The sequence below is a fragment of the Pongo abelii genome, chromosome 2, assembly GCF_028885655.2.
Source record: "Pongo abelii isolate AG06213 chromosome 2, NHGRI_mPonAbe1-v2.0_pri, whole genome shotgun sequence".
Classification (NCBI taxonomy): Eukaryota; Metazoa; Chordata; class Mammalia; order Primates; family Hominidae; genus Pongo; species Pongo abelii.
Window position 1 is genome coordinate 201,382,272 of NC_085928.1, and position 27,363 is coordinate 201,409,634.

At 35.6% G+C, this 27,363-nt stretch overlaps 1 protein-coding gene across 3 annotated transcripts in view; it reads left to right on the forward strand.

The window, feature by feature from the left end:
• CCDC50 (coiled-coil domain containing 50) overlaps positions 1–26,473 on the forward strand; it is a 65,452-nt gene extending 38,979 nt beyond the window's left edge. Inside the window, exons 5-12 of one of the 3 annotated variants that reach the window (XM_024244791.3) lie at positions 1,712–1,829; positions 6,859–7,386; positions 11,938–12,053; positions 12,467–12,511; positions 12,608–12,712; positions 14,540–14,619; positions 21,099–21,205; positions 23,436–26,473. In XM_024244791.3, coding sequence (XP_024100559.1) covers positions 1,712–1,829; positions 6,859–7,386; positions 11,938–12,053; positions 12,467–12,511; positions 12,608–12,712; positions 14,540–14,619; positions 21,099–21,205; positions 23,436–23,455 — 1,119 coding nt within the window. In that variant the 3' untranslated portion in view covers positions 23,456–26,473. Of the gene's footprint in view, positions 1–1,711; positions 1,830–6,858; positions 7,387–7,485; positions 11,898–11,937; positions 12,054–12,466; positions 12,512–12,607; positions 12,713–14,539; positions 14,620–21,098; positions 21,206–23,435 lie in introns of those variants that run through there. The other 2 variants (XM_009239653.4, XM_063722394.1) reach the window with 2 other exon arrangements.
• The last annotated feature ends 890 nt before the right edge of the window (positions 26,474–27,363 follow it).

The window sequence follows — 27,363 nt, forward strand, 5'->3', positions numbered from 1 at the left end:
TAATTTTAACTTTCAGATTTAGGAGATAGTTTTCCCATCAAAGTCTTAGAAACTCAGAGTTCTATTCACGAAAAGTATACTTGGGTTAAGTAGGATTATGATATCTTTTACCTCTCACTCTGAGTTGCAACATTTTGTGAGTGCTCACTTAAGTGTCTGAAACTATTGCATGGGCATTTACATAGATTACTTATCAAAAAAATATGTATATATGTGTCAGTTAAAAGTGTATTAATGGTATATTTTAAGTTTGTATTTGGCATAAAGTCAGATTTGTAAAGCTATTTGGATGAATAGTAAACAGCTGAGGATATGGATAAATATTGCTAATTCACCTAGAATGAGCATCCAGCTTGTTTCTGCATAGATGTGAAAAAAATTAATTCACTTAAATTTTCTTTTGAAACATATATTGCCATCTTAGTGTATTCTTCATTCACACCTATTCATAAAATTTGAAGAACAAAATTCTTTAAATTTATAACATTAACATTTAATACTTCTTGTATTCCTTATTAACGATAAATATAAAGAAGTACCTCAAACTACCAATGATTGTTATTACCATTTGTACCAGTGAGTATTATTCCCATATTTGTATGAGCCTTTAAGAATCTGATGATAGCTATTGACTTCTCTCCTTAAAAGTATGCATGAACGTATAAGTTTACAGGCTATTTTATGGGGCTTTCATAGAAATAATCTTCAGATTCAGAACATTGTCACTCTGCAGCTCAAAACCTTTAGTAATCCTCCATCCCCTATCTTAACAGACTCCAGACTTCTTAAGATTGTCTAAAAGGAGTTCCTGTGATCCAGCCTTAGACTGTTTTTCTAGCCTCAGCTTTTTCTACAACATTCCGTATCTCATGTTCTAATTTAACCTTAGATAGGTGCTCATTAAAATGTTCATAGCTCTGCTGATGTTTTCTTTTTCAACTTTGCCTGTTGGAATTCAGTTCTTTGTTCAAAGCCTAACACAACGCAAAATCTTGTACTAATTCCTTTAAGCAAAAATAGTATTCCCTCTTTTGTACTCCCGTGGAAATTTTTTTGAGGCATTTACAATTTTATTGTAGTTATTTTTTTTGAAAAGTCTCTATGAAACTTTTGTGTTCATAAAGGGATGATAATCTTTTAGGAAACCTTATGGAATGTTATTCATCATTCTGTCCCTCACAGTGCCTCTCACTTGATGACTGCTAAAAATTTGCCTGGAGATGAACAGGTGGGAGAGAGAAGGAAGATTGGTTTCTCTTTTTCAGTTAAGACAGTGGTATTCTAATGCAAAGCTAAATCAAAATCTCCATAAGAATTCTTGTGAAAAGTTTTTAAATTACAGAGTTTTGTAGATTACTACATCCTGCCCCATCTAGACTTACTGAATCATCAGTTTGGAAAGAGGGCCCACAAATACATATTTTTAAAATTCTGTTGTGTAACCTGCTTGAGGAAGTACTGAGTTTTGAATGTCTTCCATATTGTGGTAGATTTAAATCTCAATTAAAAAAGCCTGTCTCACTTATCTAGCTCATGTGCTACTCCTGTTGAGCAATCATCTGGCATTTGAAGACATGAAATTAATGCCAGAAAGTCTAGAGAGCCATGGACAGAGCACATACAAACTTGGCAATGGAATGTCAAGCCCCACCATATGGAGTTTGTTTGTTCTTTGGTAATGTGTATTTCCGTTCTCCTCTTGTCTTTGCAGGACATAGCTCGCCTTTTGCAAGAAAAGGAGTTACAGGAAGAGAAGAAGAGAAAGAAACACTTTCCAGAGTTCCCTGCAACCCGTGCTTATGCAGATAGTTACTATTACGAAGATGGAGGTAACAATTCGTGCATCATGATCTATTCTATCCTTAGACTCAACCATAAAACACTCCTTTAATTTTGTTCATAAAGTGACCTTAGGGACCTGGGAATGTTTCTCTTATCCCCAGGCACTGGGTACATTTAGATATGTGGCAGGATTCTATTTTAATCTAATAAATTCATGTTTTGTTTTGTTTTGTTTTTATTATACTTTAAGTTTTAGGGTACATGTGCACAATGTGCACGTTTGTTACATATAGATAGATGTGCCGTGTTGGTGTGCTGCACCCATTAATTCATCATTTAACATTAGGTATATCTCCTAATGCTGTCCCTCCCCTCTCCCCCCACCCCCCACAACAGGCCCCGGTGTGTGATGTTCCCCTTCCTGTGTCCATGTGTTCTCATTGTTCAATTCCCACCCATGAGTGAGAACATGCGGTGTTTTTTTTTGTTTGTTTGTTTGTTTGTTTGTTTGAGATGGAGTCTTGCTCTGTCACCCAGGCTGGAGTGCAATGGTGCTATCTGGGCTGACTGCAACCTCCGCCTCCAAGGCTCAAGCAGTTGTCCTCCCTCAGCCTCCCAAGTAGCTAGAATTACAGGCATGTGCCACCACGCCTGTCTTATTTTTGTATTTTTAGTAGAGGCGAGGTTTCACCATGTTGGCCAGGCTGGTCTTGAACTCCTGACCTCAAGTAATCCGCCCACATCAGCCTCCCACAGTGCTGGGATTACAGATGTGAGCCACCGCACCCGGCCTTATCTGTTCTTTACTTGGACAACCAGAGCCACTTTCATGACGGCTAAAATTTGAATATGATTTTATAAGAATTGGCATGCATTCTTTTTAAACTTTAGCGACTTGGAATGCTTTATTATAATCTAAGCACATAAATGGGGTATGGAAAATGGTCAGTGAGTCTCTGGACTTAACCTTTCTCAAGAAGTCTGGGCAGTACTGTTTGAAGCAGGAAAGTGGTATGAAGAAAGAAGGTATACCATGCATCAGTTACTGGGTAACAAAGCTTTGTTCTGTGCTTTCTTGCCTTTTAAACATAGGCCGATGGTTTAGCCTGCTGATGACAAACAATATTAAATTTTTAGACTTCCATGTTCATTTTTTTCTTTTGATCCTTTCTTTGCTATTTGATTACCATATAGTATGATTTCTGAGGGGATGATTCCCTCAGTTTTGCTTCTCTGGTGCCTGCTTTGCAGGGTGGCGATGGTGATGATGATGGTGTGGTGGTGGCAGTTGTGGTGATTCTTTATCTTAAAAATGTGTTGGGAAACGAGTATTTGCAGGTATTGTCGAGTCCTTCTCAAAGACTTGTCAAAGGAAAGACGTTTCCTGTAGTTTCAAGTGTCAGTATTTAATGAAATTCAGCTTGAAGACCAATACTTAGGATCACAAGTGAACAAAACCTAAAGGCAACTTTAAGAGAGTCAAGAATTTCAGGTCAGTGATCCTGAAGGGCCTTGCAAACCAGTCATCAACTGCTTTTCTGTAATTCCATTATAAAAGGTAAATATGTGTTTCTCTGATGAGTAGAATGAAAGCAGTGTATGTGTAGATGATGGGATTATTACAGTTTGAGTATAATTTTGCCCAGTAACATTTTTTGCTCCAAATTTACCATAATCAGTAGAGCTCAGCCTTTTTAGTAAGCAGGCTGATTTGCAATTTATTGTTTGATATGTTCTTCCTCTGTATGTAAAACACTCATCTCTTTTTTGATAGCCATTTTCTTTATGCTGGTTTTGCTGATGAATCTATATGTTAGGTCATTTAAAAAGAAAAATTATTGCCACATTTTGCTGTATTAAAGATCAGAAAGCAAAGTGTTACTCTTCACCTTCCATTTAAATCTTAGAAATGTGGCCTGGTGTTTTTCCCTTTTTTAAAAACTCTGCTTTGGAGGTATATTCACTGTAAACGTTATTATTTTAAACTGTTCAGTTTATAAAAACATTAGGATGACAAGGAATTAAATGCATTAAACTATTAATTTTGGCATTCCCCTCTTAAAGCCTTATACTAACCTGAATTGAAACTCAAACCTGTTTTTTTGATCAGAGTACTGTCATCCTGATTTGTTTCTCTAGGGGAGGAGACTATGTTAAGAATTAAGTGGTTTTTCAGGGACACATAAAAGCTTTTAAAAGTATTTTATATTTATTTTAATTACTCTGATAAATTTGCAGAGAGTGGCATATATTCTTGTTTCTTTGGGGAGAGACAGACTTTGAGGGAGTTTTGAGGAAAGGAAGTGGTGACCTCCTGAACACGTGCATGTAAATACTGAAATTTCTCTTGCCTCAGCTGTGTTGTTACTGGGAGGTTATGTATTGTTGAACATGGAGTCCTCATTAATATGCCCCTGTGTTAGACCAAGTGCATTTCCACAGAAACCATATTATAGTTCAGCTCATATTTACAAAATAATCCTTCTGGTCTTTGCAGTGGTCTTTTTCCAACACATCTGGGATATTCTTTCATTATACTTCTCTGTATGCCTTTGTATATCTATTTGATTTTTTGCCTTACTTGCATAGTAATCACAGTATATCATTACAGAAATGGTCAGTTTTTCAATTTTTAACTCAAATTTTAATACATTATCTATTAGAATGATTATTTATGGATTTTCTACAAATTTGAAATTGTATAAAAACATTTGTCAAATTTATATCAACTCAAATGATATATATTATTTATTAGTGAATCCATGTTTTTCTTTCAAAGCCACTTATTGAAGTCATATTAGTGATTTTTTTTTTTTTTAAGTCGTGGTCTTTGGAGTCACAGGACTGTGGTTCAAGTCCTATCCCCTCCTAAGAACAATATTAATTTTAATGAAGTTATGTACTAAATAAAATGGAGATTATAAAAGTAAATCCTTCATTTGGATTTGAGAAGATCAAATAATGCAATTTTGGTGAAGTACTTATTTATACATATATCAGTGTTATATGTGTATAGTGTAATATTTTGTGTATCTTATTTTGAAAGCCAAACATGGAGGCACTCATATAAAATGCAGATATATATGTGTATAAATATGTGTGTTTGTGTGTATATATATATTATGTGTATGCCAATACATAATACCTATGTATGTTTTGGCAGTGAGGGAGTAAGTTATATTTGCCAAATAACTTGGTCTCAAGAAACATACAAGTCTCAATCCTCAACTGTATGAGGTTTTAAAGCATTCAGATAGATTCCTCACATTATCTTTTTCTTTCCAAGATTTAAAGCTGTCACAGCAAATTTATTATTAGAGAATAAATTTTTTCAGTCAGCTCCGTAAAAATGTAGTAACAGCTCTGTAATAATTCCTGCAGCATATTTCCTAAAAGTAAAACTATGAATATCAATTAACTATTTAGAAGGAATTAAAAATCATAATATCACAAATTCATGTCAAAACCCAATTCTTTTTGTTTCTTTTGAGCTGGAAGGTGGACTTCATTTATGCAACTCTGAGTGAGCACATTTTTATTAACACTGTAAACCATTGTTCCCCGGATGTGGTCATCATTTAAGTAGCTGGTCTGTATTATATAAATTTACAGCAGTAGTCACTTGATTCTCATGTTGTCATGATAGTCTTAAAATAATAGTGTATTTAAAAGAGTAGATAATTTGTTTTTATCACCGGATAATTCTTCTGTTTTGCTTTTGATTTTATGTAAAATAAAGCTTACCCATAAATGATGAAGATAAATACTTCTACAGGCTGTTTAGAAAACAAACTTTAATTTAGTATTGTCTGGAAGCAAGCTTTCTTTTCTTTTGGAAAGCACAAGAGGAAACAATTTGAGGTTTTTAATGGAAGCTTACATAATTGGTACATTTAGCACATATCTCTTGCTCTGTTCCTTTAACAGATTAATATCAAATGAAACAGTTTAAAGGAAAACGTATAGTTTTTTATTTTCTTTACATCTCATCAGCTTACAGTAGCTCTTTCAAATGCAGTTCAGCAAGTGGTTAATTCCATCAGGGAATCTTAGCTTTCATAGCAATTTTCCATGGAATTGGGATTTTTTGTGGTTATTTCCAAAACGTAGTAAAAGTTTTAGAAAATGTTAAAATCAGTATATTCTTATAAAGTGCATATGAATTTGCTGCCTTTGTCTTCACATTATACTTGTGCCTAAAAAAGACCTGAAAAAGAATTATTTTTGTGCTGTTTTTGAGGTTTATATTAAATTTGGGGACATATACTTAGCATATATATTATTTCTATACAAAGAATACAATATCATACAGTTTTCTGACATGCATTTAGGAAGCGACTCCTTTTTATATATTCCATCAAGGCAACCCTTTGAATTTTTTTCCTTTGCCAAGTTTCAACTAAGATTGAGAACAGAGTTATCTACAGATAACAGGGTCATGAACTCAAAATTCTCATCTACTTGATCCTCTTTTACATTGAACTGTAATAGAGGGCTATTTTCTGAAGTGACTGGGTATGTTTGCTTTGGCCACATAAAGTGGGCAGATAGAGGAATATAAAAATCTGTGGATCATTCCTCTGAACTCAAGAGAAACTAGCAATATTCTGATACAGTTTTATTGGCATTTCCAGTAAGAATATTTGAAAGCCTCTGTCTGAAATTACAAAGCTTAATTTTTTTTGTTTTACAAGATTCCTCAACCTCTACTTTTTACTCTACACTAGTTTCAAATTGGTTTATAAATAGAACTTAATGTTTAATGGCTATAATTTTGTTATTGGCAAATATTAAAGTGTTGTTAGCTCTACCTAATCATGATCAAGCTCTTCTTTCACATTTGTTTCGCTTAATTTTAGTTTCTTACCATTTTGGCTATGTACCCAGAATTCTTTAGGTATGCATGAACTGTTTCAGTAATGCTCATCCCCTCTTCTCAATTTAAGTTGAAAAAGCAATTTTCTCCATTTTTAAAGTACGTTAAACTGGAGCCCAGACTCCCCCTGTGTAGTGAGTTCATACTCTCATTAAATTAATGTGCATTTTTATTTTTCACATCCCTCTGCCTCCACTCAGACCAACCAGGGTCAAGGAGGGCCAGGGAATTGGGTTCTGGATTCTCAAGACCTTGTAGACTCCAAAGAGATGGAAAGACTGTGAAACAGAAGAAAGAGAAACCAGAACATCCACTGGAGAACTTGGAAGAGCCAGAACAACATTGTTCATCAAAGAGATCCCTGTCATCCTCTAGCTCGGGCAAAGGGAGGGACAATCCCCAAATTAACAATGAGCAGCATGAAAGGAAGCGGTCCACTCAGGAGAGGCCCCGGAGACCTCTGCTTCCCACGGTCAGTGGTGAAGTGTTTCTGAGCACTGAATGTGATGACTGGGAGACTAAGAAAAACCATCAGACTCGAAATTGGGAAAAACCGTCTCGACACCGAGATCGACTTTCACCCAAGTCCTCACAAAAAGCAGGGCCTCACTGCAAGGAAGTTGTATATGGGAGGGACCATGGGCAAGGTGAGCACAGAAAAAGGAGACACAGGCCCAGGACTCCTCCATTCTCAGAGAGTGAGGAGCAGCTCCACCTCCATGACCCAGGTAATAGAGGACAGTCTCGATGGAAGTCCTGGTATCATGTATATAACTACAAATCAATGAATTTAATAAGTATCTTAAGCAACTTTTCTTTCTCTCCAGTTCATGCTCATGACTTTGAAATAAATCCTAGAGCAACATACTATAAAAGGTATACACTTAATCTCAGATCTGTAAGAAGAAGGAAAATATTTGTAACTTTTCCCTTCTGTGAGAATGCACTGATTCCTTGGAGAGTTATTCCATGCCCAGGTTGTATTAGAGGTACCCATTCCACATACAGTTCTTCATTTACCGAGACTGTGTATCAGAGATTCTGATACCAAATCAAAACTCCTGAATTTCTGGTTTTACTTCAGTGAACCCAGAAGAGCTGATGAGCCTGTCTTGATAGTGTTTGTCTAACCAAAAGGCCAGTAGAGCCGGAAATACTATATTTTTTAGACCTCATCTTTCTTTCTCATTTGTAAAATGAGGAGTTGGATAGGCAGTCTTTTAAGAAAGTATTTTTCAAATAATATGCCTCAGTTCATTCTCATCAGAATCAGCTGTTAACTAAAAATGGAAATGTCTGGGTTTCACATGTATTATCATCTCTGGAGTGAGGCCTGGCAGTTTGGACATGTTTTAGACCTGGAGGTGGATTCTTAGGAACTTAAAAGTTTAAAGTCATTGCATTAAGTTACTTTTTATACTGTAACTTTCTCCAGCTCTAACACTATAGTTGGTGTTCTAAAGTACCAATACAGGTAAGTTCTTGGTGCCTATATAAGAATGAGGTAAATATTATAGATAAACCTCAAATTTCTGACACCCGTGAGGCTTCACTCTGAAGCCCATCGTTGACACAGTAACGGCTCTGTTTTCTATAAACTGCTGAGGTGATGTTTTCCATGTGGCTGTAACACTAGGAATCGTAGTACCAAGGAGCCAGTCAAGCTCTATCTGTGGTCAGAGAACTTGTTTCTAGGTTGCCGATTCAGGTTAAGTAGGTTTTTCCCGTCATGTTATTTCTTATTAAAGGACTTGGTTATGCAGAAAATTAAAATTTCGTTCCGGAAGCCATTCTGAGTAGCTGCCACAAATATCCTTGTCTTAGGCTTTGTGCTTGGATTTCAGCCAAAAAGATGGCTTTGTAAACAATTCCAAACTGGATGCACTTTGTTAGGGAGACATAAAGAGCTGCGGAAAAATAGAGGAAAGTGTGATATAATCTGTCTTGAGTAGGTTTATGAGGAAGTTACACCCCTAACATTTTGAGGTTTACAAGTTCCAAAGGCGTGGGGGAAGTATGGAGGAAGAATGGTGTACACTGACCTCTACATTTCTGCTTCTGTGAATCTGACTTTCAGGAGTGCTCTGAGGGCTGGTTAGGCTTTATGGCTTTTAGTTATGCTCCAGGATATTTTAAATAGGCTGAGGAAGCATGACACTAAACACTGACTCACAGGCTCCACTACTGGAATTGCAAATGTTTTGTTTTGTTTTTTATTTTGCCAGCACAAGGGATTGAAAAACATTATCAGGCAGATATTAAAATGACTACAACATGAGCTGCTGCTTTTCTTTCATTTTATATTCAGCTTGCTTTTTACATTTTACCTTTCTAGCCCCTGTAGGCATTGATTTTGTAACTCCCTGGAACAGGTCAGAGGATTGCATTAAAATATAATTACTAGGTAGTGGCATCTATTCTTGCTGTTGTAAAAGCACAATTCTTAAAGTTGTTAGGACAGGCCAAAGTTATATTTAACTTAATAATGAAGAAACTAGCAGGGTGACAAGGAGCTGGTTCTAAGAGCATTTGCAGAGCAGCATTAATAGAATCGGTTGAAAGGGAGTGCAAAATAAAATTTTAAATTAAGTATAAGATAACTTTCTACAGGGCAATGGGTACTTAACCTTTCAGAGTTACTTCTCTATTGGACTATAAATTCTTAACCGCTTATCATTTTCTGCAGGTTGACTTCTAAACTCGCAGGGCCATAAAATATCTGCACTGTTCTGCTGTGAATTGTTAGTCAGATATACTGTGGCATTCCCTAAATGTCAGACTGGCTTATTACAAATACTCTTACATGATATCAAAAAGAATCTATCATTTTACCTTATTTCAAGCTCAGAATAAGTTTATCTTGAATATCAGTACTTTCAACAATTTTATTCTGTAAATTTATTTAAGGCTGAAGTTTTGTGTTCATTTAGGGATGTTCTTGTGTTGTCCATCTGAAGGATGATGAACAGAAAAAGACAAGGAAGTGTTAAATTAAGATATATATGGAACTTGAAAATACCACTCACCCAATTTTTTGAAAGCTAGTTTCTAGAGTCTGTTTAGGATACTGAGATGAGGGAAGCTAGTCTGTTAATTTCCTTCAAAAAATTTTTGGACATCTTTGTTTAATGACGGCCTTACACTGCACTGTGAGTTCTTTTTCTGTATCCTTACAAAAATTTTTGTCACCTTGGGTCCAGAGGACACTGCAGAGAATGGGCATCCTGACAATGCAGAAATTTAGTATTCCAAGCTGTGGGAATTTTCTACTTAATGAGATTTACAGATTCCAATGATACGTCAGGGGTTTAAACAAACCGTTTCCCCTCTAAATATTTGGAACTGACAGATATTACCTCAGATTCTGACTCTTACTAAGTCATCATTCTCTTTTTAACTGCCAGAGGTTACAGTCTTATCACCCTGTCAAACCAATTAGACGATTCAATGGAATATTGTCTTTGGTAGAATTTAAAACAATGTGTCCTTAATAAAACTGAAAGTGAAAAATCTTCTTGGCTAATTCTGTGGTGTACTTTAGGAGGCGTAATAGTGGAGAAAATTTGGTCTCTTGAAATTTGAGCACATCCCACTGTATTATTTCACTGTATGGCAAAAGTGAAGGAGCTAGGCATGTTCCGTCATCCTTAATTAAGCTTTGGGCTGCTTACTGAAGTATCATTTTTTCTATAGATTGGAACATGGTTTATATAGCAGACTATCTTGTCTGCTGACATTGCCCAGTACTGAGTTCCTTATCTAATTTCATTTTCTCTGAAATCTGCCTTCCTAGTTATGACTAAGCTAAATAACTCAGGGAGATTTATATTCTATTTCAGATGGTCCACTCTTAGGACTATGCCACTGTTTTTTTTTTTTTTTTTTGCTGTCCCAAGCCACTCAGAAATCTAGATTAAGCCCAGCCCAGCATAAGCCTCAGTGGCTCTAGAGATCATTTGAAGTGGTCTGTGCAATCAGGTTCTATTAGGTCTGAAGCTAAGAAAGCCATGTTTACTAGACTTTCTTTGTAGGAAATACAGATGTGTATGAGTCTGGCGGGGGAAGCCGCAGAAGCCAGGTTGAAAGTTGTACAAAGATAGGCTTCACAAAATACTTACATTCTCATCATTTGCCCAATGTTTACTTGTATTTTATTTTTTAAAAAATTAACAGCAAGTGAGTCAAGTGTGGTGAGGGATTTTGACAAAGATCATTTTAATTTACAGTAATTTTAATGGACATAATACACTAAACAGGTGATGCCAATATTAATTGCAAGTAAGAATGAACTGGGGAGATTTAAAACAAACTTACTCAAGGACGGGGCACACCCAGGCTACTTAATTTAGAATCTGTGGGGGTTGGGGCAAATATTTTTATATGTATTCAAAGCACCCTCATGTGATTCGAATATATAGCCCTGGTTGACAACCCCTGGCATAAAGAGACAATCAGGAGTACATTTTCTTTCTCCTCCGAATAGTTAATTTACTGAAATGAACTATTTCAGATGAGTAATCTTGTTCACTGTATTCAAAATTCTTATTAATTCTGAATATAATACACTCACACTGTCAAGTAAAAGTTTAAAGCCAGAATTGCTTTATACGAATAAATTGGAATAGAACTCTGGTCATTGTGCTGTCAATATAGCTCTAGTTATATTTTCCCTAAGATGTCACAGTGCCATCAGTCTGATCAAAGCTGTGGGGAAGATCTAAAGCTAGTGGGTTCATTTACTCTCAGAGCAAAAGCCATGGCAGGGCCACTGCTTGCCTAACAGGTATTCCCACATGACTACCAGGTGCTGCTGTTTCTGCTCCCTCTGAAGTAGTAAGTATGCAGGCTGAGATAATTAGAAAGAAGCTTCCTTCTCCTCTCCTCCAGCCTTGACAGCTTAGCCTCTTTTAAACTCTGACTCTGTAATTTGCTTTTCTTTAAATTATTTTTATTTTCAGTGACTTTTTTTTCACTTTGTATTTTTCCAGGGCCTCACTTGCAACTTCTTACATAATTTTCTGCTGTTGCAGAAACTATGTGAGAGGGGACTTTTTACCAGGCAGGCTTTGTTAGATATCTTTGTTTAAATGTATGCATTATCTACATTGCCACTTCTATTCCTAGGGCAAAAATATTTTTAATGCACCCCACACTGTATTCTGGAGTAGAGGTAGTATTGTCATTGTTAGCTACTAAAGAAAAATCTCCTTTATCTTAAATTTTGTAACTTTTCAGAAAACATCAGTTGTTTTATTACATTGAGTTTTTTTTTTTTAAAGGAATGAAGCCAAGAGTCACGAAAGAAGCTGTATCTACTCCATCACGAATGGCCCACAGGGATCAGGAATGGTATGATGCTGAAATTGCCAGAAAACTGCAAGAAGAAGAACTTTTGGTGAGCAAATTTTAAGGCAAAAGTTTAGATATATTGATGCGTATTTTTTTTTGTGAATTTAGTCCATCTTGAAATTACATTAATAGTCCTCTGTCAATTGAGAAACCTTTTTTTATGAGTGGAAAAATCAAGACAATAGGAATAGAGTATCCACTTTTGCTTAGGGAGTAAGCATTAACAACGAAGTCCATAACTCCATTTCTCCATCTCCATGATTGTTCTCCATGACCCTGCTGTAGGATTTGATAAAAAGAGCTCCTGCTCTGGCTGGTGAAAGCATACCAACTGATTATCAACCTCAGGAACATGAGTCACAATTATTTTCAAAAACCAGCTTATTTTGTACAAGATACTGAAAATGCACAACATAGATTCCAATTAAATTCTTTGTTTTTGTATTTTCAATATCATAGGCTACCCAGGTGGACATGAGAGCTGCTCAAGTAGCTCAGGATGAAGTAAGTTAATGAGTTTAGCTGATATTCTTTGGAAATATCCTAGTATATTTCTATCTGCAACTCTGCAGTTAATGATATTGACTGTATTTTGTTTAGGAAATCGCTCGACTTCTAATGGCTGAAGAAAAGAAAGCTTACAAAAAAGCCAAGGAGCGGGAGAAATCATCTTTGGACAAAAGAAAGCAAGACCCTGAGTGGAAGGTAGAGTGTGTTTTGTTTGTTTTCTAATTAGAAATAAAATTAGAAATGAAAAGGGGACTCTGCTTTTAAGTTAAGTTCTGCAAATATATTTAGGATATATGAATATATAAATTATCTGTATTGCATATGTGAATCTGATCTGTGAAGATTCCATCACCATGAAAAATCACTGAATTTTTGAAAACATGTAAAAAGTTACTGCTAAGATTGAAAACTCACTCTGTTCCCTTTAAGACCGAGTGAAATGCAAGTGCTTCTGGTCATGAACAGTCTTAGTTTTCATATACAGGACTTTGATTATAGAAGAATGTAGCATTTTCACATGCTTTCATATTTTCACATGCTTTCATATTTTCCACAATGAACTTCTCTTCCCGTCTCTACTTTCTTTGTGCTTACATTATCTTTCATCTCTGTCATGTACCCGTTTCTCTTTCCTTTGATGTAATATGGTTTGTGGCAGACTGAAAGATACATGCTTATCACCAACAATTATTATTTATGTCACAGTGCAAGACCTATCTAGCATGAGTTTGGACTGTTATCTTTCCCCTCGTTGATCAGAAATTGTAGACAAAATAAGCAGTTACTGCAATTCATTTTGCTGCGGTAATTGCGAGTTCCAGTTTAGCAGACTTTATTCATCAGTGACAGCACACAAGACAACACTTTGGACCTCCATGGAAAGACAAAGACATTTTTCCTGATAGTAGCGTATAATGTAGAGAGGAAGACAAAGTGTAGACAGCTAACAAATAGAAGGTCAAGCTAGGTGGAAAAAGAGCAGAGGAATAGGGAGAGAATTCATACAATACAGGGTTTTTAGGGAGGGAGTTTAGGCCCAGAAGAATGAAACCTAGGTTGTGTATTCCTTATACAGTTGGTGTTTAGCACTGGTCTCTCTTGAACAATCCTCCATTGGGTTTCTGGTCCCACCTCACAGTCTCTGTAATGGTTGTTAGGAAAAAGAAGGTGTAGAAACCCTGCTAATAGTATTGCTGTACTCTTTCCTGTTGCTCAGTTACCCACGAGTTAGTCTCAAAACAATGAATGTATTATTCTCATATTAATTATGTATATTTAGCTCTCTCTTAACTAACTCAGTAATTCAGGATTTTTTCTAACACACTTTTAGTCAAGGATTCCTAAATACTGCTGTTAAATAAATTAAGCCGCAAATAATTGCCCAGGAGTTTCTCAGATTCTTTGCTACCTTAACTAGGAAAGGATAAGTATTTAAGGATTAGAAATCAAGCGTGTCAGAAGGCAATGGCCACATCTCTAGCAAGTATCATCATGACTTCTGTAATTTTTATTTTATAACTGGTACTGATACAGTTCCTGTCTTGGAAAAGTTGACTTGAATGTGCCTTAGTTTACTGGCTGGAAATCAGCCTAAGACAGGTGTGCGGAAATGAGTTTGAGTGCACAAACCTGGATTCCATAGACTCTGGGCGTCCACTGGTTCTTATCAATTACTGTGTAGCTATTATGTTAATAATCAGTGGCCAAGCACACCCATCTGAGGAAGCATGTTCCTGTGTGTTTAGCCCATTCCTCTGGCTGCTCTAAGGCTTTCAGATGAGTGGGCTAAATTACACCTTCCTAAGCCCAAAGCCTACCTTTGCAGCTATAAATTTTTTACCTCTGGAGTGGCTATATATAAAAATATTTTATGTTGCTCAACTAAATATAATTAATCTGAAATTACTAAGGAAGAGCTTGGCATGATAAACATACTTTAAACTTAATCTTTCCCTTTGTTTGATGATTCTGGATTGTATGTGTGTGTTATTTTTGTTTGTTTGTTTGTATTTTTGTCCATAGCCAAAAACAGCTAAAGCAGCAAATTCGAAGTCAAAAGAGAGTGATGAACCTCACCATTCTAAGAATGAAAGGCCAGCACGGTAAGCTGACACCTGAAAAGGAAAATGAGGAAGTTGATTTTGGGGTGAGGAAGGAGATGTCAGTTCCCTAAGAAGAGTATATGTTTTTTTGGAGAGGAGATCCAAAAATCTGCATTTGTGAGGTAGTGTCAAGACATTCAGGGTTATTTTTAGAACTTTATTTCCAGTCCTAAATTGAGTTGTGCACATCAAATCAGCATTTTACAAAAGTTGGGGTGGATAAGGAAGAATGTACTTTTTGTTAGGACTGATTCTTACCTCTGCATTCACTGAATTTATGCTTTCAGCTTGGGGAATGAGAGTGATTTAGTTTTAAATTTTTACCGGGTTTTATAGCCACACTGATGTGTGCATGCCATTTGCACATGCTCAGACTCATTTCTTTCTGAGTCTCAGTGTCCTTGACAAAATCTTGAATCCTTGCAGACTGTCTAAATCCCACTCAACAAATAGCTGTGGCTATGGTGTACATACTTTCTGATTTATCTCAAACAGTCGTGCATAATAGTTATGGAGCAGCTGCTGTCTTTCTACCTCAAGTTGTCAACATTTAAGTCTCTGAGGAAGTAACCTCTTTTTTTTTTAATTGCTTTTTGTTGCCTTTCGAAAGAAAACATGATTGGAATGTGAAGAAAAAAATATTAAAAACAAGACAAAAAAGTAACACTAAGTTTAAAATTTTGAAAACTCTGAATTATTCATATTTGAATTTTATTCTTGATTATTAATTCTTGAAACATAACGTTTATTTCATTGAATAATTGACACTGTTGTTGCTACTCATGCCCACACTAAAGCTCCTAGACTTGTTTTCTTCAAGTGAATGTATTTAATGTCCTTAAAAAGTAATCCTCTATTTTAAAACTCATTTGCTTTCAGAAGATAATCCTTCAGAAATTTACGTTGGGTTTGTATTGCTCTGAGAAGAATAGTGGCATATTCTGTCTAGTTATATAAAATCTGTTTCTGTTGTAGCTTTTGGTTAAGCACATGCCAAACATTTTCTTAGAACTCTATAGGTTAGTACATTCCCAAAGTATCCAAGTAAAAGAAGCAGCAGCTAATCTGTTCTCAGTAAGTAAATACATCTGGATTATTATCCTTTTTTTAGTCAAATGAATTTAAATCATCTTTAGGCTTATTCTGCAGTCTTCAAATCCTTGGCCCCTTTAGAATACTAATACCATTGACAGCATATATGATGGAACAGTATTGGATGATTTCTTTAGAAAGTTTATTAAAGTCTGAAAACAAGTTTTTGGAATGTAATAGATACTTTAGAAATATTTGGCATACTGAAAGAGTGAATAATCAAATGATCCTGTATTAAAAATGGCTATTATAAATGAATGAAAAGTGACTTAGGGCTAGTAGAATAGAAATTTTTGTTTTTACCTTAGAGGAACACTTGTCTTTAAATGTCATTTTAGCAGGATTGTATATATGACAAAAAATGAAGAATTTTATGAAACCTGTATTTTCATAGTTAAAAGTTAAAGCTTATATATCTTGCATATGTAGATACCTTGCACAACTAATATCAGAATGTATACTTTCTGGTTAGAATCTGTGGTTTTCCTCTTTCACATTTAATCATGATGGGAAAGTTTAGCTAGCTATATGGAAAGATTTGGTTTCAAGGATTGAAAAACAGGCACTTCCTAGGTCAAGATGTTTATTACTGAAGTGTAGTAATAGTAGTAGTAGAGGAGACACAAATTCTCATGTAGAGCTTGTAATACTTATGGTCAAAAATCCAATTTCTTTGTTACAGAATTTTCTACCCTTTGTGTATGTGTGTTTAACTTTTGTTGTTGTTATTTTTCAAAAATTGCCATTTTTATTTTAGATTCTGGGGATACATGTGTAGGTTTTTTTTACAAGGGTATATTGTGTGGTACTGAGGTTTGTACTTGTATTGATTTTGTCACCCAGATAGTGAACAGAGTACCCGGTAGGAAGTTTCTCAGCCCTTGCCTCCCTCCCTCCTTTTGGAGTTCCCAATGTCTGTTTTTCACATCTTTAAGTCCATGTGAACCCAGGATTTAGCTCCCACTTATAAGTGAGAACATGCAATATTCAGTTTTCTGTTTCTGTGTTAATTCACATAGGATAATGCCCTCCAGAGGCATCCATGTTGCAGCAAATGATATGATTTCATTCTTTGTTGTGGCTGTGTAGTAGTCTATAGTGTATATGTACCACATTTTCTTTAATTAACTGTCGATGGGCATTTTGGTTGATTCCATGTCTTTGCTATTGTGAAGAGTGCTGCGATGAACATACGAGTTCATGTGTCTTTTTGATAGACTGATTTATTTTCTTTTGGGTATATACCTAGTAATGGAATTGCCAGGGTAATGGTAGCTCTATTTTTAGTTCTTTGAGAAGTCTCCAAACTGCTTTCCAGAGGGATTGAACTAATCTGAGTTCCCATCAACAGTGTAAAGGTGGTGTTCCCCTTTCTCTGTATCCATGCTAACAGCTGTTATTGTTTGACTTTTTAATAGCCATTCTAATTGTTGTCAGATAGTATCTCATTTTGGTTTTGATTTGTGTCTCTGATAATGAGTTATGTTGAGCATTTTTCATGTTTTTTGGCTGCTCGTATTTCTTTTGAGAAGTGTCTGTTCGTATTTTTGCTCACTTTTTAATAGGGTTGTTTTTTCCTTGTTCATTTGTTTAACTTCCCTAAAGAGTCCAGATATTAATCCTTTGTTGGATGCATAATTTGCAAATATTTTCTCCCATTCTGTAGGTTGTCTCTTTAGTCTGTTTGTAGTTTCTTTTGCTTTGCAGAAATCTTTAGTTTAATTAAGTCCCATTTGTCTGTTTTTGATTTTGTTATATTTGTTTTTGGGGTCTTCATAAATTATTTGCCTTGGCCAATGTTGAGAAGAGTATTTCCTTGGTTTTCTTCTAAAATTTTTGTAGTTTAAGGTCTTGAATTTTTTATATATGGTGAGAGGTATGGGTCCAGTTTCATTCTTCTGCATATGGTCAGCCAGTTTTCCCAGCACCATTTTTTGAATAAGGTGTCCTTTCCCTATTGTTTATTTTTGTCAACTTTGTCAAAAATCCCTTGGTTGTAGGTGTGCAGCTTTATTTCAAGGGATCTCTACTCTGTTACGTTGGTCTGTGTGTCAGGTTTTGTACCAATGCCATGCTTTTTTGGTTACTGTATCCTTGTATAGTTTGAAGTCTGGTAATGTCATGCCTCCCTTTGTTCTTATTGCTTAGGATTGCCTCGGCTATGTGGCTCTTTTTTTGGTTCCATGTGAATTAAATAGTTTATTTTAAATCTGCAAAAAGTGACGTTGGTAATTTGATAAGAATTTGTTGCATCTGTGGATTGCTTTGTTTCGTATGGGCATTTTTTTTTTTTTGAGATGGAGTCTCACTCTGCCACCCAGGCTGGAGTGCAGTGGCGCGACCTTGGCTCACTGCAACCTATGCCTCCTGGGTTCAAGCGATTCTCCTGCCTCAGCCTGCCGAGTAGCTGGGATTACAGGCACCCACCACCATGCCCAGCTAATTTTTGTATACTTAGTAGAGATGGGGTTTCACCATCTTGGCAAAGCTGGTCTTGAGTTCCTGACCTCAGGTGATCTGCCGGCTTCAGCCTCTCAAAGTGCTGGGATTACAGGCGTGAGCCACCGCGCCTTACCTGGACATTTTAATAATATAGATTCTTCCAACCCACGAGCATAGAGTGCTTTTCCATTTATTTGTGTCCCCTATGATCTCCTAGACTTGATAAACAACTTAAGCATAGTCTCAGGAAACAAAATCCATGTACAAAAATCAGTAGCATTTCTATATTCCAGTAAGGTTCAAGCTGAGAATCAAATCAAGAACTCAGTCCCATCTACGATAACCACACACACAAAATACTTAGGAATACTTCTAACCAAGGAGGTGAAAGATCTCTATGAGGAGTACTACAAAACACTGTTGAAAGAAGTTTTCTACTGTTTAAGGAAATAGAGGATCACATAGCAATCTGAATTCTAACTCTTGTAACTGGAAAAAATTTCAACCCATGTTCCAAATTGTTTTAACTACAGAATTTTATACTGGTAATATTATCTGTTATTCTACTTGCATTTTTTCCTTAGGAAAATTAAATATTTTCTAAATCTCATTTTATTCCTTGTGCATTCTTATTAATGTGAAATACGTTTGTCTCCATTTATTCATTCATCAAGTATTTATTGAGCACCCTAATAATTGCTCACACATAATTGGGGTGCACATCAGTCAACAAGAATGAACTCTGTCATGTTCTCATGAGTTTATAATCTAAACAAATAATTATCCAAATAACTATTATGATTGTGTTAAGTGCTATGGATGAAAAGTACAAGATGATAAGAACATAGGGAGACATCCTGGTTTAAGTGTCTAGGAGGGTTTCTTAAAGAAGTGAATTTTGAAGTGAATTATGAAAGGTGTTTGGCTGTATCACTAAGTTAAAGATGTAAATGATTTCATGAGAATGATAGGAAACAGGCAGTCAATACAATAAAACTATACAACAAAGTGTTGGTTAATAAGATTTTTCTAACTTGGATATATATGCTTTAACTTTAAAACAGTTGTCTCCGGTATAACAAAATAATTTGGTGTAGGACTCCTGGCAGCAGTAAGCCAAGATTTGTTCTCTATGTAACCTGAAACTAAACAGAACAGTACCCTTAAGAGCACTGAAGGCATTCTAGATTGATTTATCCTTACATGGACATGCTAGAAAACTTGTGGGCATCCTGTGCTTTGTTTCATAACTTTAGCATACTTTTCCTTGATGAGTTGATGGTGAGGCACAAACCATGGATTGTTTTTGTGAGTCCCACTCAACTTCTGTCTTTCTGATTTTTGACTGCCTAATGACATTAATAAAAGAAAAGAACAGACTGGGTCACTTTAACTACTAACCCTGTTTTCTTGGGCCTGAGTCACTTCTTAAGCCACTTGTTTGCTTTTTGAAGCTAAGTTCTTTAATCCTAGAGTCAGATTGACTTGTCTTAATTTTTCTACCAAGTCTTACATTGTTTATTAAAGTGTTATAAATATCAAGTATTGGAGAAAAACACTATTTAATTTCCAATATTGGTAAACAAATGATTTAAAAATAAAAATTAGAAAAAATGTATTATTCACTATGTTTCCATTACTTATATATATATATAACAAATGCATGAAATGATATTTGAAAGTATAAGTACAATACATATGAAAGTATACTTATGAAAATATACAAATGCATATATATAAACACACATATATACATATAGTCTTGTATACAGATGATGCTGCTCCTGATAAAAATACACACCTATGTAGTAGAGTAGTTAAGAACACTGGTTTTGAAATCCAGTTGAGTTTGAGGTCTGGGTCTGCCACTTAACAGCTGTGTGAAAATGGACAGATTATTTACCTCATCTAACCTAATCTGACTCTATAATATGTATATGATAGTTAGCATACAGACTTGTCCTGAAAGTTAATTGAGGTAATCTATGTAGAACCTGTAGCATAGTCCTCAGCACATATACCAGTTTATATCCCATGCTGACCTCTTCTGGATGCTGAATACCCAGGGAAAGATTTATTGCTTGGCGACAAGACAAAAAATTTGAAAACACTTGCTTTTATTTTTACATGACAGAGCCCATTGTACCAAACCAACTATAACTTTACAAACTTCAGAATACTTATGCCTTCTAGATTTTACATATAAATGTACAAAATGGCCTACAATATGGTTATATTTGATAAATCTTAATCTGGTGCTATCCTTTAGTGCAAACTTTGAGTACACCTCTGGGAGATAAAGAATGAGAGGTTTTCTGCTTCAGTGCCGCATGTTTGCATAAATCTATGTTAAGTAATTAATAAAAAGTTTAGTAAAAATTATATGTTTTTTTTTACATTTTTTGACATAAAAAGTTGCAAATGTATTACATAGAAGTTGCAAATGTATTAAGATCTGTTTTGCCACCTAGTGGATAAAGGAACTTTGCTCATGAAATTTGTTTCTGTTTCCTCACTCCTTTCTGTCTCTTACCCTTCCTCTTTTCTTTTTTTCCTTTCCTTTCTTCCTTGGCTTTATTATTTTCTTCTTTTCTGTTCTTCTCTTATTTTTTCTTTGACTTGGTAAGACCTACCAAAACAAAGTTTATTTCTTATAAATGGCAGTAGTCACATCTCACTAATCTTTGTTTATTTAGCACCGTTCCTAACATGTATTAGTTGTTGAGGAGATAATTGTTTGTATTGAATTATGACATCAAAACAAAGGAATGGGAAGATAAATAATTTATTCAAGGCCATGTAACTGTCCAGGAACTACAGTGTGAATTCTGAAGCATTTTGGCTTTTCATTTCAGGAGAAAATGTTTTTAGCTTGCAATCCAATAAGAGGTAGAGTTGTAGTAAGCGTTACTAGAATGCCCCTTTAAATTCTGGCTTCCTTTTAGGCCACCACCACCTATCATGACAGATGGTGAAGATTTGGATTACACTCATTTTACAAACCAGCAGAGTTCCATACGGCATTTCTCAAAATCAGAGTCCTCTCATAAAGGTAAGAAGTGTATGTATGGTCAAGTTTAGGATCTTCTTTTTTTATATAAGCCTCATGTTGTAGTGGAAAAATCAAATTCTGTGTTCTACTAGAGTGGAAAAATAAGTTATTCTGTCAGCACATTGTTATAGAACTCCTCATTTATTAAAACAGTAACAAAACAGAAAACAGAACACCCTAAATTTTATGTAAGATATTCTGTGTATTTACATTTTCCTCGAGAGGGAGCGCAAAGCTTTCATCAGATTCACTTTTTTTGTTGTTGTTTTTTTTTTGTTTTGAGACGGAGTCTCACTCTGTCGCCCAGGCTGAAATGCAATGGCATGATCTCGGCTCTCTGCAGCCTCCGCCACCTGGGTTCAAGTGATCCTTCCATCTCAGCCTCCCAAGTAGCTGGGATTACAGACATGTGCCATCACATTTGGCTAATTTCTGTATTTTTTGTAGAGATGAGGTTTTACCATGTCACCCCAGGCTAGACTCAAGTAATCCCTCTGCCTTCGCCTCCCAAAGTGCTGGGATTACAGGCATGAGCCACTGCACCCAGCTCTTTCATCAGATTCTTAAAAGGTGATGGTGACCTCCATTTAGATCTGTAGGACTGCATTTTCTGTAGTGGCTCTTGTTTCCTATCTGCCCATGACTCTTATTAATTAGATTTAAAATATGCATGCACACCTCCCACATAACTTTTATGCAAAAGAAAAATGGAACAAAGCATAAAGAAAAAATAGGGATACCTCAATTGGACGAAACCTTTAAAATGTGTTACCAGAAAGGGGTCCCGATTCAGACTCCAAGAGAAGGTTCTTGGATCTCGTGTAAGAAAGAATTCTAGGGAAATCCATAGAGTAAAGTGGTAGAAGCAAGTTTATTAAGAAAGTAAAGGAATAAAGAATGGCTGCTGCATAGGCAGAGCAGCAGTGTGGGCTACTGGTTGCCCATTTTTGTGGTTATTTGATCGTATGCTGATTAATACAAGGGGTATATTATTCATGAGTTTTCTGGGAAAGGGGCGGGCAAATCCTGGAACTGAGGGTTCCTCCCCTTTATAGACCTTATAGGGTAACTTCTGATGTTCCCATGGCATCTGTAACCTGTCATGGCTCTGGTGGGAGTGTCTTTTAGCATGCTAATGCATTATAGTTAACATATAATGAGCAGTGAGGACAACTAAAGTTCAAATTTGTCACCATCTTGGTTTTGGCCAGCTTCTTTACCACAGCCTATTTTATCAGCAAGGTCTTCAGGACCTGTGTGTTGTGCCGACCCCTTAACTCATCCTGTGGACCTAGAATGCGTAACCTCCTGAGAATGGAGTCCAGTAGGTCTCAGGCTTATTTTATCCAGCCCCTATTAAAGATGGAGTCGCTCTGGTTCAAACGCCTCTGACAGAGGAACATATTTGCTCTTGCAAGGATCTGCGTTCACTTATGTACATTTTTATGAGAGCTGTAAAATGAAATGGTGAAAAGGTAGTTTCTTACATTAATTTCCTCATCTGCAAAATGGAGGCAGTCTAAATAGAAAGTGTCAGAGTTGTCAGGATCATAAAAGATTAAATATGTGAAAGAAGTTTGCACAGTGCAGTAGACTTTGCAAATATATTAGATCTCATTAATTGATGCTGTTTATTTGTTATGATTTTTGAAGACTTAGATGATATTGTTATTCATTTCCAAGTCAATAATAATGTCCCAAAATATCTTTAAATTACATTTTCTGCTGTCATTTAAAAATGCCATCGCACAAATGACAATCTAGACTACTTAAATCAGAATCTCTGGATGGGGGTTGTCAAGCATTTGCATTTTTAAGAAAGTTTCCCTCCCCCGCAGTCTGACTTGCATCCAATACTGAGAAAAAGACAAAAAGGCATTATTTAAAAATGAGGTTAGTTGGACATTATAAACATCTTCATCAACACATCCCACCTCAACTTCCATCAGTTGGTGGCATTGTCACTGTTCCCGATTTAACGAAGTAGCTCATATTTTTCTTTCTCAAACTACATGTATCACCTTTTGGGGAGTACCTTACTGTCTTTGACATACATGTGATGCATAATACTAAACTAACACATTGATTCTGTATATATGTCACAATCAAGATTAAAGTACTATTAGAAATGTATAGAAATAAAGTTATTTTACTTGGGCAGGGAGAGAAAGCTGTCTGAGTTTCAAAGGTTTTTCCTTAATTGTGTTTCCTTTTTTCTTCCCCTCCCCAGGTTTTCATTACAAGCATTAAAAACCTAGGAATCTGCCTTGAAAATGGACTCACTATAGCAAATATTACTGGGTGATACAGAATGAATTCTACACTTATTTTTTTTCTCCTGTGTTTGCATTCCTGGGATTTATCCTCAAGTGCATTTCTGACCATAAGTAATTTTAATTCATTTCAAATGTTTTGGTTATTCGTGATCACTTGGGCAGTATAAGAAAATGTAGCTTCTGAATATTGGCCACCTCTATGCTGCATATACTTCTTGGGATATAGTATCTAAGAGCTTTGTAAACTGCCATTTTGTTAGGTATGGAGTTTGGTATCTAGGGAGTAGGCCTTATTTAGCAATTCAAATTTTATGGAGATGAATGATCAAAGTAAAACAATGTTTGGATGCAACGCAGAATAAAAGAATATGAGAAATAGATTTTTGTTGCATTAGTGTATGATATTTTGAAGGACAGAGCCTTTGCTTTTTGTATTCTTCAAGAAAAGCACAACCATAAAGTATTTTAAAAAAAGAAACACTTGGAGCAATTGAAATATGGTATTCTGACTAGATGGACTGTAGAGGTTTTGCATTTCTCAGCCCTCCTGGGGAGAGTGGCCTAGATAGCATTCTTTAACACTTCCTCTGCTTTTGCCTCCTTAGCAAGGCTTTCCGAAGCCCCTGGGCAATGGAACATTTATTAGTATTTATTGACAAAAATTTAGTTCTCTGAAATGTTAACTCATATATATGAAAAACTTTGTATTCCATCTCTTCTTTTTCATTTACTTGTAGAGCCAAGGAAATGGAATTGAAAGATGATTGCATAAGTAATGATGCCATCCTTCTCTCTGGCTGTAGACTGAGGCTTTTCTTTGCTTAAAGTCGTAGCAGTATTTGTTGATAACCTCTCAATAATGTTTGGTTTACATGCCAGTAATTAGATTAATTCAGCATGAAGTTGAATTTGATGAAGTGGTCATCTATCCAAGTATTTGGTTTTTTTTGTTTTGTTTTGTTTTTTGAGATGGAGTCTCGCCCTGTCACCCAGGCTGGAGTACAGTGGTGCAATCTTGGCTCACTGCAACCTCCGCCTCCTGGGCTGGAGCAGTTCCCCTGCCTCAGCCTCCCAAGTAGCTGGAATTACAGGCATGTGTCACCACACCTGGCTAATTTTTGTATTTTTAGTAGAGAGCGGGTTTCACCATGTTGGCCAGGCTGGTCTCGAACCCCTGACCTCAAGTGATCCACCTGCCTTGGCCTCCCAAGGTGCTGGGATTACAGGTTTAAGCCACCACATCCAGCCAGCCAAGTATTTGGTTTTAAACATTTGTATTCCTTTGTACAAGGGATTGTATTCCTCTGTACAAGACCTTTAAGCCCCTCTTCAAGAAATTTAGTCTTTGTGTAGCTGCTAACCTTGCTGCAATATTTATTTTCCCATACTACTTAGTTGACAAATGGCAGTCAAGCTCACTTGTTCTCCCTCTCTCTATCTCTATCTCTACCCCGGTGTACACATATATATATCCCTTCAGCTTGACTTGCTATTATTTTTCATTGTATAAATATGAAATTCTTGGCATTTCAATATGGTGTTTGTTTAGGAAAAAAATATGTAGGTCACTAGAGAAAAATGTTAATTTTTTTTCCCACTGCCAGTTGCCTTCTGTTTGCCTTATCTTTTCAGATAGTCTTTAAAGTTGGGCAATATTCAGGCAGCTATTTAGAACAGTTTCTCCGAGTGGATTTGGGTCTGTCATTTGAGAAAGCTTTGTAGTTTCATGAAGTTTGTATATTATAGGAATTTAAGTAAAATGATCTGAGTTAAGTTTTGGGCAAATGTTAATCAGAAAGATAATCTACATCCCTACGTTATGTAGTCATTTTGGAGAAATGGAGGAAAAGGAAAATAACAGGACTTTTTATAACTATGATAAAATGGGTAAAGAAAAACCTCCATTTAAATAAGGAAGGGGAGACAAAATGGAAGGTCCTGGCCTTAAGTCAAATTCCAGATAGTGCTTTCAATATCCAAAGCTTAGGCCTTGTTTACTTATAGTAATGCTATATTTTTCTTTATCTGCCCTGTGATTTCGCTTCATGTCCTTCAAAGTTTTTTTTATTGTAATTTTAAAGAAAAAAAACAATGTATTTTTATTTGATAACTAGGCAAAATCATTTGCCGTTTTTTATTTCATAAATATTTATTTTTCTATCTCATACAATGATCAGTTTTACTTTAAAAATTCTGCATTTCTCTTGCCTCTCATGTACTTCATCCAGTTATTTATTATTGTAAAATGTTAACTGGAGATACTTCATTCAAAAAAATGTCGGACCACTTAACACTTACCCGGCATGTTAGTGTTTCAGCTGTTTTAATAAGTGAGCAAAGGTGGTATTTCCCTTGTGATAGCTAATTCAACATCTTTATTGAAAATTTGTTACTTTTTTTTAAAGGTTTTTAAAAGATTACAATTTTAAAATATTTTATGTTTATTTTATTTTTGTGTAAAGCAAACACTTTAAATAATATCAGAGTAATTATTACCCTATGAATAAGGAGACAGAAATGAAATTCAGCCAGTTAAATCCTCATACTCTTTCTCATTCAATAATATAATAATGTTTGAGACTATAGAAGCAGCTCAACTGTATTTTAATGAACTGCCAGACACTTTTCACTGTGTTCTCTGCTTTTTACTTTGTCATTTTTATATAAATGTGGAAGCATTTTGTTGTTGTTGTTGTTGTTGTTCCTGCTGCTAGAACACATGCAGTTTAATTTTTAGGCCCACAATGTATTATGCTTTAATGTTGTGTTGTAAACTAATACTTCTGGCCTTGGAAAACCTTTCTGTTTCTGTATCTTTGTCCTTTGGAGGCCAGGCCTCATTAACACCAGTATTGTTGAATAAGCACAATATATTACAGAGCCTTATCATAAGGCTGCTTGACATAGACACCCACTCTCCTCCACATTTTATAAATCATTGTTTGGAAGTAAGGTTAGATAAGAGTCAAATTAAATGTTTTGACTTGAAAAATATTTGACTTTTGCGTTCAAACCACTGTTAGATGTAAGTATTTTATTAGACGTAAGTATTTTATTTTGGGACTGGACAGTTGCTTTACATGTATTTAAAGGAACATTGTGATTTTCAGAAAGTGACTTTACATAGTATTGAATTGCTATTTCCCAAGTTATTTTACAACCACCAGCAGCATACCAATAAATTACAAAAGCAGAAAATGAAAATTAACCCTAGGTGTTCTGATGATAGAGAAATAGCTAAATTAGAAAAGAAAGATATGGATAGATGCTTTTAGGAGGAACACCTTTTAGAAAATGGCAGTGACCACTTGGATCTAGGTCAACATATTCCAAAATGTGTGACCTTGGGCTTTGTGTTTACTGAACTCACTCTAGAAAATTCTGGATGTGATTCATTAACCCCCCTTTTCTTCTCTGATGTGTCCTGAAGCTGAGCTAGATGATGAGTAAATTCTTTGCTGACTGTTGCTCATCACTTTCCCTCAAAGTCAGAACTTTTCAGTATAAAAATAATTAGCTTTTAACTGATTATTAATTTTCTTTAATACTGTCAAAACTTGTCGAAAATTTGTGTTGTGTCAAATTGGAAATACCCACTATAATATGGTGCATTCAGTTTACCCCATAAGTGGTTAACATTTTAAGTCCTAGACTTTTGATGTCTTGCCTTTGTATAAACATCACTTTGGGGAATACCAAGATGATTCATTATTCAGTGATTATTTTCTTGAAAGATAACTATGATGATTGGCTGTAAAATCTTCAGCCTAATAAAGGAGTGAGATCTCTGTGTAAACATCTTTCTGAAGGACTGATAATAGAATAGAACTTTCAGCCAAAGGCTTTTTCCCTTTTGAGAAGACAGTATTTGTGTAGGGAGTG